We start from the raw sequence: 12,998 nt of genomic DNA, 5'->3' as shown, positions 1-12,998 counted from the left end.
AAAACAAATATTAATTTTTAATTTAATATTTTGTAAAATTTAGACTTAAGTTTTGTAGATAGTAAATATAAATGATGTAGGTATAATACATATTTTTAAAGATTTTCACGTTATATTTTTTAATCTTGCCAATGATGCTTAAAAATATATATATTTATTTTTTATATTTTTTTATTCTTTTTATAAAGTACGTATGTGATTATTTTTTGCATGCCCTTAAGTGTAAAAATAATTCGCTTGTTGATTTTTGGTAAGAAATTGGATCTAATTGGCACTTTGGGGATTTACTTAAAAATGAATAACTGCAGTAAAAAACATTACATTTTTAACATAAAAATATCTCATTAAAAACCACAGATCTCAAATAAAAATATCTGATCATCCCTATACACCACGAAAGTAACAGTAACCACAAACATACAGTGGTTACTCTCGAATATCAACTAAATATTACGACTAAATGGCTCAAAAATATAAGTATTAAATTAAATTAAATATTTAAAATAAAAACCTAGAATAGAGTCATCACGCTCTATATCTTGGAGTAATCCTAAACTACAACTTAAAAAAAAAAAAATCTAAAAATGTATTATAGAATAAGACAAAAATAAAATAAATTAAATAGAACTTTTACATACAAGCTAATAAAACCTATAAAATAATAATTCCTCGTTGCATATTAAATTGTTGTTGTAATCCTTGAAAATGTATCGAAGCAAGTGAAAATGGGGTATTGATCACATTAGAAAAGTATTTATTTCATCTTGCTCTTTAAAAATTGAAGGAGCTATATTATATTTGTATGTCTTTTGATTACATCGATCGTGTAATTTTCTTTAAGTAATTTGGTATAATTTATTAGCATTTTAAGTATTTTTCGACAATGTTTTGTTCATCATGTAATTGATAACAATTTCCGAGCTTACATTTCTAATTTTTATCTCATTATCTGTGACTTATACACACATTTTAAATTATCACCTATCAACGCCGTGTTGGGATAACATCAATAAAGTGGTGGCCGTTTTATTGTCAGAATTTATTTGGAACTGGTACATTCAATAACAGCCCTTGTTCCTTTACTGATACGCGTGTTTGGCCAATTCACCGGTTACCAAAAGGCGGACGGCGGTTTGGATTTCTCAACTGATTATGGTCGAGCGCTTGTTGTAATGGGCCAGACGACTCAATTTGTTGGCGATGTACTCGAACAGATCGTTGACGAAACTGTTCATGATGCTCGTGGCCTCTGAGGAGACGCCTGTGTCGGGATGTAATTGTTTCAACACTTTGTAGATGTAGATGGCATACGATTCCTTCCCCTTTGGCTTGTGCTTTTTGTCGCACTTGGCGATGTTCTTTTGCGCCTTGCCGGACTTTTATTTGCATTAATGGATATCTCAAAATGGCATTACTCAGTGGACGTACTAGGAAAAAGAATTTTCTCTCCATACAACAGACAAAAATTGCAATTAACAATGTGTATACATTTTTTTAACTTTTTACGTAATTTCATTTTAAATAATTAAATACGTATATTTCCATGTTAAACTAATGATGTTTTTAATAAATTATCTTTGTCATGTATAATAGAGACTATAAGAAGTAAAGTGAAATAAGTTTATTTTAATCATTAAAATTTGATAGATTTAGGTTCAGGAGATAGGAGTTTTCAAAATAATATGTACCTATTAATTGTTTTTGTTGAAAATCAGAATATAATCTTTGTCGAAAAATGGTTATGCCCGAATAGTATGCTACTGAATAGTAGCCCCATTCTTGATGACCTCAATAATTTTCAAAGCATCTTAATACACAGTAGTCTAACAATTAATGAGTTTCATCAAACAAACATAAAAAAAAAAAAACATAAGAATGTTAGGTTAATTGTTTTTGGAGATATTTAGTGTTCTGTGTATTTGCCGCGCGTTGTTTACTGTACCTGTACACAATATACATCTTTACAACCTCTACTATTACGTTAACTGCAGTCTGCAGAACTGTTGCGTCATCCGATCGTCGTCGCACACAATCATGATACGTACGTCATGCCAGCCCCCTCTTTTAAAAATATGGAAATTTTATTATTCTATCATATAGGTATTATGCCATTTGTACGAATTTGTACGCAGTGGCTCAGAATTTATATGACCAAAGGGGTTAAGCTATAGTCATGCCACCCCTCCACCACACTAAAGAAATATGAGATTTTTTTATGTAAATTTTTTGCGCTCAATTTGTACGTATTTGTACGTGCAATATGAAAAATTTTACATTATTAGTTTCGTGAGGATCATGACATACCTTTTGGAGAAAGGGAGAGGTGACATAAAAACAAACCTAAAGCTCATCAAAAAACCTAAAAGTATAATCATAATGTCAGATTTATATGTTTAAGATATTAACCAATGATTAATTGACTTAGATACAGATTAAATAATACTAAGGACAAATTGTGGCCATAAATGAAAAATATGTGCCAAAGAGTGTATATAATTGACTAATTTCTAAAGAGCTTATATGTTTTCTAAAGAGTTTATATAAATATATATATTCCCATAAAACTTATGTTTTTTCAAAAGATCTTATAAAATGTCCATTCCATTTTCATTTTTACAAAGATCTTAGAAAATTTCTAAGTTCCTTTATATTTACCAACGATTTTATAAAATTCCGAAAGAGCTTAATATATTTTTTGAGAGATTTTTTTATAATTCCAAAGAGTTTATAAAACTCCCATTCCATTTTTTCTTTTTCCAAAGATCTTATAAAATCCCATACAAATTGTTTTTTTTCCAAGGAGTTTATAAAATTTCCATTCTATTTTTTATTTTTTCAAAGATCTTATAAAGTTCCTAAGATCCTTTATATTTTCCAATGATTTTATAAAATTCCGAAAGTGCTTAATATATTTTTTGAGAGATTTTTTTATAATTCCAAAGAGTTTATAAAATTCCTAATTCCTATTTTTAGAATTCCAAAGATCTTATAAAATTTCCATTCTATTTTTTATTTTTCCAAAGAACCTATAAAATTTCTAATTCCTATTTTTAGAATTCCAAAGATATTATAAAATTCCCATTAAAAATTATTTTTTTCCAAAGAGTTTATAAAACTCCCATTTCATTTTTTATTTTCCCAAAGATCTTATAAAATCCCGATAAAAATTGTTTTTTCCAAAGAGTTTATAAAATTTCTATTATATTTTTTTATTTTTCCAAAGATCTTTTAAAATTCCTAATTCTTATTTTCTAGAATTCCAAAGATATTATAAAATCCCTATCAAAAATTATTTTTTTCCAAATGTTTATAAAATTCCATTCTATTTTTTATTTTTCCAAAGATCTTATATAATTCCTAAAATCCATTATATTTTCCAATGATTTTATCAAATTCCGAAAGAGCTTAATATATTTTTTGAGAGATTTTTTATAATTCCAAAGAGTTAATAAAATTCCTAATTCCTATTTTTAGAATTCCAAAGAGCTTATAAAATTTTCTTTCTATTTTTATTTTTCCAAAGATCCTATAAAATTTCCATATATTTTTTGTTTTATTCCAAAGAGCTTTTAAAATTCACACAGTTTTTGTTTTTACCAAAGACTTTATAAAATTCCGAAAAAGCTTATATTTTTTGAGAGATTTTTTATGATTCCAAAGAGTTTATAAAATTTCCATTCAATTTTTTATTTTTCAATGATCTTATAAAATTCCGAAAGAACATTTATATTTTTCAGATATATTTAAATTTCCCATAAAGTTTTTATTTTTCTAAAAATCTTATAAAATTCCCATTGAGTTTATGTTTTTCCAAAGATTTTATAAAATTCCCATATAGTTTTTGTTTTTTCCAAAGAATTAATTAACCTGTAGTTTAATTAAGTTTTAAATCAGTTTTTAAAATTAATTACCTCCAAGCACTTCTAAAATATGCACTTTAATACAAGGTAATCCGGCTGAAATATTTAATGGTACCTTTAATTGCGAACACACTGTGTACGGACTGAGCCCTTTTATGCGTAGATTATATTTTACTATTTTAGTAACATAGTTTATACTGTAATTATTATCGTCGTTAAAATGAATTATGTTCATAAAGTTGCCAAAAAAATCGTTTTATTTGTACAGTATAAATACAATATTCATATTGTTTATAGTACTTGTCACGTATTATACAATTTATGGCTATTAAATTAATATTTTGTTCATGAAAATAACAGGAGTAAAATAGGCAAATATTATAACATTTCGAGCGGCAATGATTAGAAATAATTTGCCAGTGTCCTGTATTATCGTTTATAGTACTGGATATAAGTTTGTTACTAGGGTTGGCCCTTGCTAACTACCATCTTGAATTTCTAAGTTGTATTCACATTGGGTAAAAATAATGTATCAAGTAATATTATATTTACGTAGTGGCACTGATGTACCGCAATACTTGCACTCTACCCAGTTTGTCTGTAAAATATCATAACACATAATGATCAATTTAAGTAATTAACAACACTTATTTTACAATATTAATATTTTAATGTATTTTATTGGTGTTTAATATTGAGATGCGTAAGTGCAGGGGTCTTAGTTCGAATCGAATCACTTGTTTTAAACTGGATAACTGCAGTATACAATATTATTAAAAATTATAATCTATATTATTATGTATATCAATGAATTTTTTCTTAGTTGGCTTGTCTATTTTTTTATCCTCTATAAACTCAATAATTTTTGGGCAATTTTCAATAACAGTTATATTGATAGATTTCTCGAGATTCATAGGATGTTTTTTGATTATTTTTTCAACTCTTATAGGTTGCTGCTATAGGGTGCTTTATAATTTTGTTTTAGCTCAAAAAAATGGAATATGTTTTTGTTTATTTAAATGGTTGCCATTAATTACCTGTTGTATCACTATATTATAAATTAATTTAATAATACAAGACAACAAAACATACTGTAACATATAAATTATTTACGCGTAAAGGTACCTTTATTTAACGAAACAATGTATTTTTGAATATAAAAAAATTTAAAATTACAAAATCAACTTGTAATAAAATATTTAATTAATTATTTAACTCAAAAATTAAATAAGTTTCAAAACTGCACAAGGGCGAAGCCAGGTAATCTAGCTAGTATATTATTATATACCTACAACCTACGTGTATTATTAGTTTATTTCTCGTAAATCGATAGACTGGCATACTTACCTTACTGCGTTGTTATTGTATCAATTTATTATTATTATAAATTATGTGTTTTGTACAACATTATTTGTGCAATTGTAATATAATTATAAAAGAAAGTAATTACTTATTAATTATTATAAATTTAAAGTATTTATAAAAACATTATTCTAAGTATAATAATTATTGGATGACTATCAATTCTAAAATGTTAATATTTTGAACAGCTTATAATGATGACTTTAATTTTGTGACAGAAGTTATTTACTTCTGTTTTAATCAAAATGTTTAAGATATTATGATATGATTGGTATTTTAACCGGTTTAAGGCGCATAATTAAAGCAATTTAAATTTTAAATTTTAAAAGTAAACACTAGAATATCTAAGATAATAAATAAATATTCTCTTGGGTTAAGTCTTTGACATTTGATTTTATTAGCATTCTGTATTTCAATTTATATAAAAGCCAATAACTGTAAAGCAGTTATGAACACATTATATATAGCGGTACACAAATATTATTGTAGAAGACGAACACGTGTAATAAGAAACAGACATTTAAAAACTTTTGAAATACAGACTGTTGATTAGTATAAATTGTGAACAAAATAAATGTGATAATAATGATAACATTTAATTATATCGGTGAAAATATAACAACGATCCATTAAGTAATTAATACATAACCAACGATTAATAGGTATTCTTTTCACGAACAGCTTCAATGACGGCGTCTAATGTATTATTATTAGGTATTATATAAGAGAATAAATGAGAAGTAATCGATTTCGAAATCGAATTTTAGATTTTCGGCATAAATAGATATATAATGTTATAATATATATTATGTATAAAGTATAGAGAGAGTTAAGCCATGTTACCTACTTGCCTGTGAATTATACCTACTTATAAACGAGACATTGTAATTGCTACGTTTGTTAAACGGTAAGTAATTCCAAATTAGTTCCCAGAATAGTGTTTCGTAAGAGACGTATTACGCATGGTTATCCGAATTGGTTTCCATCGTTTCCGGTACCTATTAAAATTATGACTTAAATATTGTATAGCATTGAAAAAAAAAATGATTTATTAAAATTTTAAAACAATCCAACCTATCATCAGTATTATACTTTGGCATGGGCGCCCATTGGGGGGACAAAACAGGGCACTTTCCCCCCCTGGAAAAAAATATTACCACAATATTACCTTATTACCGAGGCAAATTATTTGTTGAAATCACTTTTAAGATATGAAATAAATATAAAAATATACTCATTGTTATCGTATATTAACATCATAGATAGGTCATATTCTGTAGTCCGTATAACCTATACGTAAAATTATTTATCGCAGATAATTCGTGGTAAATCTATAAAGATCATAATATAGGTACTACAAATATTTTAACCTAACGCAAACAAAGATACTTTCATTCAGGATATCATTAATATGTTTGGAATAAAACGAAGAAATTTGCAGTTCTTGTTTACTGATATCGAATAATATACTTAATTATATTATTTAATTTCTATTTTTTTATATACTTATTAAAATTATTATTTATTTATTTATTTATTCGTATGGCAATTATTATTAATACACTATATATATACAAATAAAAATATAACACGCATGTATAGTGTATACATTTATATGTGAAAAATAACATTAAATCTTTATTATCTTACATTCGAAAATTTTTTTATTTTGACTCCCCTTAAAATATTACCTATGGGCGCCCATGTACTTTGGTAGACGTACGTGTATTTATTTTTATTAAGTTAATGCCAAGTAGCAGTATTTTAATACTTACGAGTAATAGAAAAATACATAATTGAATGAAGCATTTACATCTAATTAAATTATTGTTCAAAGAAAATGTGATGTACCTATATAGGATTCATCAAAACTTTTATGTTCAAATAAGTCATAAGTTGTAACTGATACTTGTCTACATAATATAAAAGTATTTTTTTTTATTTATGTATTTTTTATATCAATTTTAAACCGATCGTGTTTAACTATTACAATTTCATTTTGTTGAGTTGTGAAATTTATAAGCATATACTAAAACTATTAGACACATGAAACAAGATTTAGGTTCCACGTACACAATACGCGAGTATTTAGGAAAAATATGGCTTGTCGACTTATTATTTGTATAAACATAAATATTAAATATATAGGTATTGATAATATACCGCGCCCTTGCTGTGACTCCTGCAAGATAGCTATATGAAAGAATACGTTTATCAAATTAATATAATATTATGTTAAATCGCTTTGATTTCGATGAAAACGCACACAATATCTTATTAAAATAAATTCTACATCAAAATTATTGATAAAACGTTCAAAGTTTGCACTATGCTAACCGACACTATAATGTTGTTCAAAAAACGGTGATTTTCAATTCGAGTAAACTTATATAATGTTTTAGAAGAAAAGAAGAAACACGTCTCTCCTGTCAACAGTATACGGACGTGTGTGGTTCAAGACTTTTACAAACACGAAAGGATATAGTATTCGAAATTGTAATAGGTACCTACTATTCAAAAACGCGAGTTCAATAATACTTGATCGAGTTGATCGGTTGTGTTTATCTGCAACGGAGTAAAAATGAAAAATGTACGTTAATTACGCAATTACCTATACCGTCTATATATTATTATGATATATTAAAAAAAAAAAATAAAAGAAATATCACGTCTTCGATAAAATACGCAATATTTTTGACGTTAGACTCGTTATTTAACTAGGTAGTATATACATACACTGTAATTTTTTTTATCGTCAATGTTTGACGGCGTTGTTTAATAGTTTGACAATATAAATGTGAATAATTAATAATCTATGAAAACCGAGAGTACAATAGTACCTAAATAGATGTATGATATTCATGTTCACACCGCAAAGTACGTATACTGAGTTTACGATTATATAATAATAGTAAAAACCATCAAAAAAAAAAAAAATAATAATAATAATAATAAATAAATAAATAAAATATCAGTACCCATTAAAATATAAGCAAATATTTTAACATTGCCGCAGTATAAAACGAATGGTGACGACATAAAACATGGTAAAATAAAAAACGCAGCACTCCGCGTATATTAATAGTATTTACGATAATATATTGATTTTAATTTTACATAAAATAAGTCATTAATCATTTAAAAACTCTACAATACGCTTTAGTAAATATTAATACATTTTAGCGACAATTATTTATACAAAAGTGTCTTTATATATCTTACTTGGGCTGTATATTCAAACTCTAAACTACGAAGCGTACGTATTTTGAACATATACGAGTAGTAGACCTTTAAAATATGTGGGCATGTTTGCGGTTTTATTTAGTTTTTACGTTTATAAATACATAAAAAGACATTTAAATATTATTTTACTTAAACATCTTTAACAAGATTACCTATACTTATGTTATGGTTTTCGGTGTTTACATTTTTCAGCCAAGTCCGCGGGAGTAGTTTGATATAGAACGTGCGTAATCGTATCAACTGAAATACTTATTGCTGCAGCCTACAGCATACAGTTACAAGGTGTATCAATATATTATATACCACTGAAATTTTAAAACATGGATATTTATCGGCATTAACAAGTATTATCAACAAATAGGTCTTATTCCCCTTTCATTTTCTAAGGTTTTCACAACAATACCTAAATAATGTTAAATGATTTAAAAAATTCGCCGAGAAGCTTGTAATTGAACGGGTTTTATTGTTTGTAAAACTGCACATTAACCTTGAAAAAATGTACGTACTATTCATTAAAAAGTGAAATGAGTCGTGTTTTAAAATTTTAATAATACACCACACACGTCATAATAATATATAATTATGTGCAATTATTTTTCGCTTAAAACGTAGCAGAGTATAAAAACATAATGAAAAAATACAAGCTCATAAGTCATAATATACACGTATACATAAACGTCGTATTAAAATTTAATACGACAAAAAAGTGTGCAGAAAAAAATAAATAAAATTAAAAACCGTTTTCAAACTGTCCACAGGTCTCATATTATAATATTATAATTTAAATACCGCCGAACTATTAATATAAAATTGTGCGCCGACATAAAATTCATATTTTCATATTTTAGACGAATATTTCAAGGTTGATCGCTAATAATTTTACGTCATATATTTTATTATACCGCTCAATTTTCCTGCATTCGTTTAGTATATACATCTGCAGCAATTACATACCTACATAGTCCTAACACCATATACGTCTTGTATTTATCCCCGTCTTAGGTTTTGAAATATTATTTTGTCTTAACACTATCACTGGCAGATCTCATAAAGAATGTAATTAAAAATTTTTTTCATATCACATATTATGATAGAGTAAAATACATAGGTACTTGACACAACTATAGGTTATACAATATCGTATATTATATTACACAGACATAATATCATAATGATAGACATACAATGGACGGCATATTTTGGTGTTTTGATTAGTTATCACATTTTGTTCATACAAATTATAACATACCTACATATTATATATAGGTAGGTATATTGTAAAAATCTAATAATTTTAACGTCTAGCTAATACTATTTATTATTAAGATTATAATGTTTCTAAAACAATGGTAAATATATAATAATAATAATAATAATAATAACATAATATATGCTTATAATAATAGTATTTACAAATATTTATGCATACTATTGTGAATAGTATACACATTACGTACGGTATAGAAACGTGTTATTTTATTTATAGTAATAATAAAATGTGAGTTGGGTTAGTCATTTTAGCATTAATACATACATTATGCCTCATTTAATACATATTATATACAATGGCGATTTATAATATAATATATGGGTAAAACATAAAAATATAATATACCTCTACAAAATATAATACAATAATAATTATTGTTCAAATTGAGCAAAATCCGTGATAATTTGACTCTTAGACATCACATATTATTATAATATATAATATTTTCATTGCTAAAAAATATATAATACCGCGTCATCTCGTTTAGCCACTCGCTACTTACAATAAATTATGTATACGTAATACACTTATATACCGTTAATTAATTTATTATGGTCGTATTGCTGTGTTTGTTGCACACGTAAGTGTACAATGCGTTCGCACAAGTCAATAAAATATGATAATATACATAAATACACTATCCCACATAGTTTATAATACGAGTTCCGGTATGCACGCGGTATCATGACATTGTGTCGTACCATATTGTATAAATAAATGTATGTATAGGAAAATACTGTAGCAGTTTGGGGCTGACGGTATGTATATGATATGTATATACGTACCACGCGATGTACACGTTGTCAACAGTCTTCTCGTTCGAAAATGGCGCACACCAAAAACATAATATAACATATAACCGTACGTGAAATACACGTAGTACTTTATCCGAATGGGCAATGAAAAAAATGATTACTGTTGGCGATATGTATTACAGATAATATAGATTTTGTCGAAAACATTTTAACCCTATGACGCATTGCAAATTAATTATTTATAAATATTATATATTATATTAATCGGGAATAAAATTCAAAACCATATCAAAAAACCTGGCCAAAACATAATATTATTACCTGTAGACACACGGCAAACCCAACAGCCCTTCGCCGTGACCGTAAAACACACACACACACCGGTGTACCTATAGAGACAAAGTGCGCCCGCTTTACAATACCTAATGGATATGGTAATATCAAGTAAACCTACGTTATAATCCGAACTTGTACACGACGTACAGAGGGGGAGAAATGGCCAATTTAAGCTAAATTTTATTTTGCTCTGTTTATTTCGGAAATAAAAGTTTGGCACCACCCTTTTCGGAGAGAATTGTTCTCGAACGCTACACACATACAAGACAAGACGTTTACCCGTCCTGTCAGCGTTGGAAAATGCTGCAAAATATAATCCGCGAGGGATTTGTAAGAGAGTTTAAGACAAGCGACAACGGATATTAGATACGTCCCGTGCGTACGCGATTAAGGCAAGTCATTTCGTTAGATTATTATATATCTCTTACACCTCCATAGTCCATCCCCCAGCACCCACTCACCAAACGATTAGCAATCTATACGTGCGCGTAGTCGTCGCGGTTTCGGAAACAACAACAACAACAACAAAATACCGTCAACCCCGCGCACGTAACAAAAAAATAAAATCTACAATAATTGTGCATATTACGATATCATGAATTATTAATATAACACGGTTATAATAATATTATTAACGGGAGCAATCGCGAGAACGGAACTGCAGGCCTACACGTACACCTCGCCCCTCTTGCGCCTGTTGGCCGCCGGCGTCTTCCGGTCGTCCGTGCTGGACACGCTGCCGCTGGAACTTCCGCCGCACGCGCTGTCGTCCTTGTCCGAGTGGTGCGCAGCGGCCACCGTGGCCGCGGTGACGTCGGTGATGAGCAACGGCTGCACGGGTGGCGTGGTCGCGCCGCCCGCGGGCGACGGGGCCGCGGTGATGCCCAGCGACGACAGGAGCGGCCGGCTCATGGACACCGTGGACATGGCGATCGGGCTGACCGACATGGTGGTGTACACGGCGGTGCCGGTGAACGCCGGATTCAGCACCCCCTGGCAGACGCCCACGCCGCCGGCCGCTTGGCGCTGGCTGTGCAACGTGCCCGACAGGTTGGGGTCCATTTCTTGGATTGGCGACAGCACCACCTGCGACCAAAAAAATCAATTACATTTGGTCAATGATGTATCTACGTACGTAAATGTTGACGACATACACTCGTTATAATTGTTTGTGCGTCGTTATCGTGTGAATTAAAAGGTCGATTTAAAAGAGTTAAATTGGTTTTTTTTTTTTTTTTTTTTTAAACATTTGATTTAAAAGTGTAAAAAAATTCTAGAAGCCATCGTCTACATAAGTAACTATATCACTATTATGGTAACATTTTTAAGAGTTTGAAATTTCAATAACAGTTCGATTGAGGTTCAAGTTCTATTTCGTACAGCGCGAGAAAAAAATTCAGTTTTAGTCTGTGAAAGTTTAAGCTTTACCGTTAATAATTTCAACCATTATTGTACGATGCGTGTATTTGTGTTGTTGCGTCGTATTTAAACATTTGACACGACTAAAATAGATTTACTAACTTGATAAACTTATTTGAAACGGATTAGTAAGCCCCAGATTGACTTGCAATTATAATCGTAATGCAATCGTTTAAACCAGTGGTTCTTAACGGGGGCGGTACTGCCGCCCCCTTGGGGGCATTTCGGTCTCTCTGGAGTTTTTCCAAACTCGGAAATGAAAAATAATATAATTTGTTATTATTATATAACAACATTACAAATAATTGAACGTGAAATCAGAATAGTTGTAATTGCGACAATTGCGTACGCTATGCAACGGCATACGATATGTTATCTAATCACATTTTACGTTTATTAATTGAACTTTAATTAATAATATTATAATATACTGATGAATAAATAAATAAATATAAATATATATATATTTATTTATAAGAAGAAAATTTGATTTTGCACAAGGGGGGGGGGGGCGTTAACAATTAGTTATTACGATAAAGGGGACGCTGAACTAAAAAAGGTTAAGAACTACTGGTTTAAACTAAAAGCCCGAATGTTTCGTGAAACAAACAACTAAAGTTGTTAATTAAAATTTTTATTTCATGAACATTTTTAAACATATTCATTATAATTACAGTGTGAATAGTGCAAATTCGGGGTACCTACCTAATTTTATACTTAGGAGGGTATAATATATTATATAATAAGAACAAA

General features: G+C 28.9%; 1 protein-coding gene and 1 pseudogene across 2 annotated transcripts in view; both read right to left on the bottom strand.

Annotated features, from left to right (window-relative positions):
* Positions 1–1,039: 1,039 nt before the first annotated feature.
* On the bottom strand, positions 1,040–1,545 carry LOC112602077 (annotated as a pseudogene).
* Positions 1,546–9,910: 8,365 nt separating this feature from the next.
* Positions 9,911–12,998, bottom strand: part of LOC112602095 (bestrophin-4) — a 49,118-nt gene continuing 46,030 nt past the window's right edge. Inside the window, exon 11 of one of the 2 annotated variants that reach the window (XM_025350023.1) lies at positions 9,911–11,912. In XM_025350023.1, the coding sequence (XP_025205808.1) occupies positions 11,493–11,912 (420 nt within the window). In that variant the 3' untranslated portion in view covers positions 9,911–11,492. The remainder of the gene's footprint in view (positions 11,913–12,998) is intronic. The other variant, XM_025350022.1, reaches the window with a different exon arrangement.

The sequence above is a fragment of the Melanaphis sacchari genome, unplaced genomic scaffold (assembly GCF_002803265.2).
Source record: "Melanaphis sacchari strain LSU unplaced genomic scaffold, SCAv2.0 Contig81_pilon_pilon, whole genome shotgun sequence".
Taxonomy (NCBI): Eukaryota; Metazoa; Arthropoda; class Insecta; order Hemiptera; family Aphididae; genus Melanaphis; species Melanaphis sacchari.
Note: the sequence above shows the minus strand (reverse complement) of the source record. Positions and strands in the feature narration are given on the sequence as shown.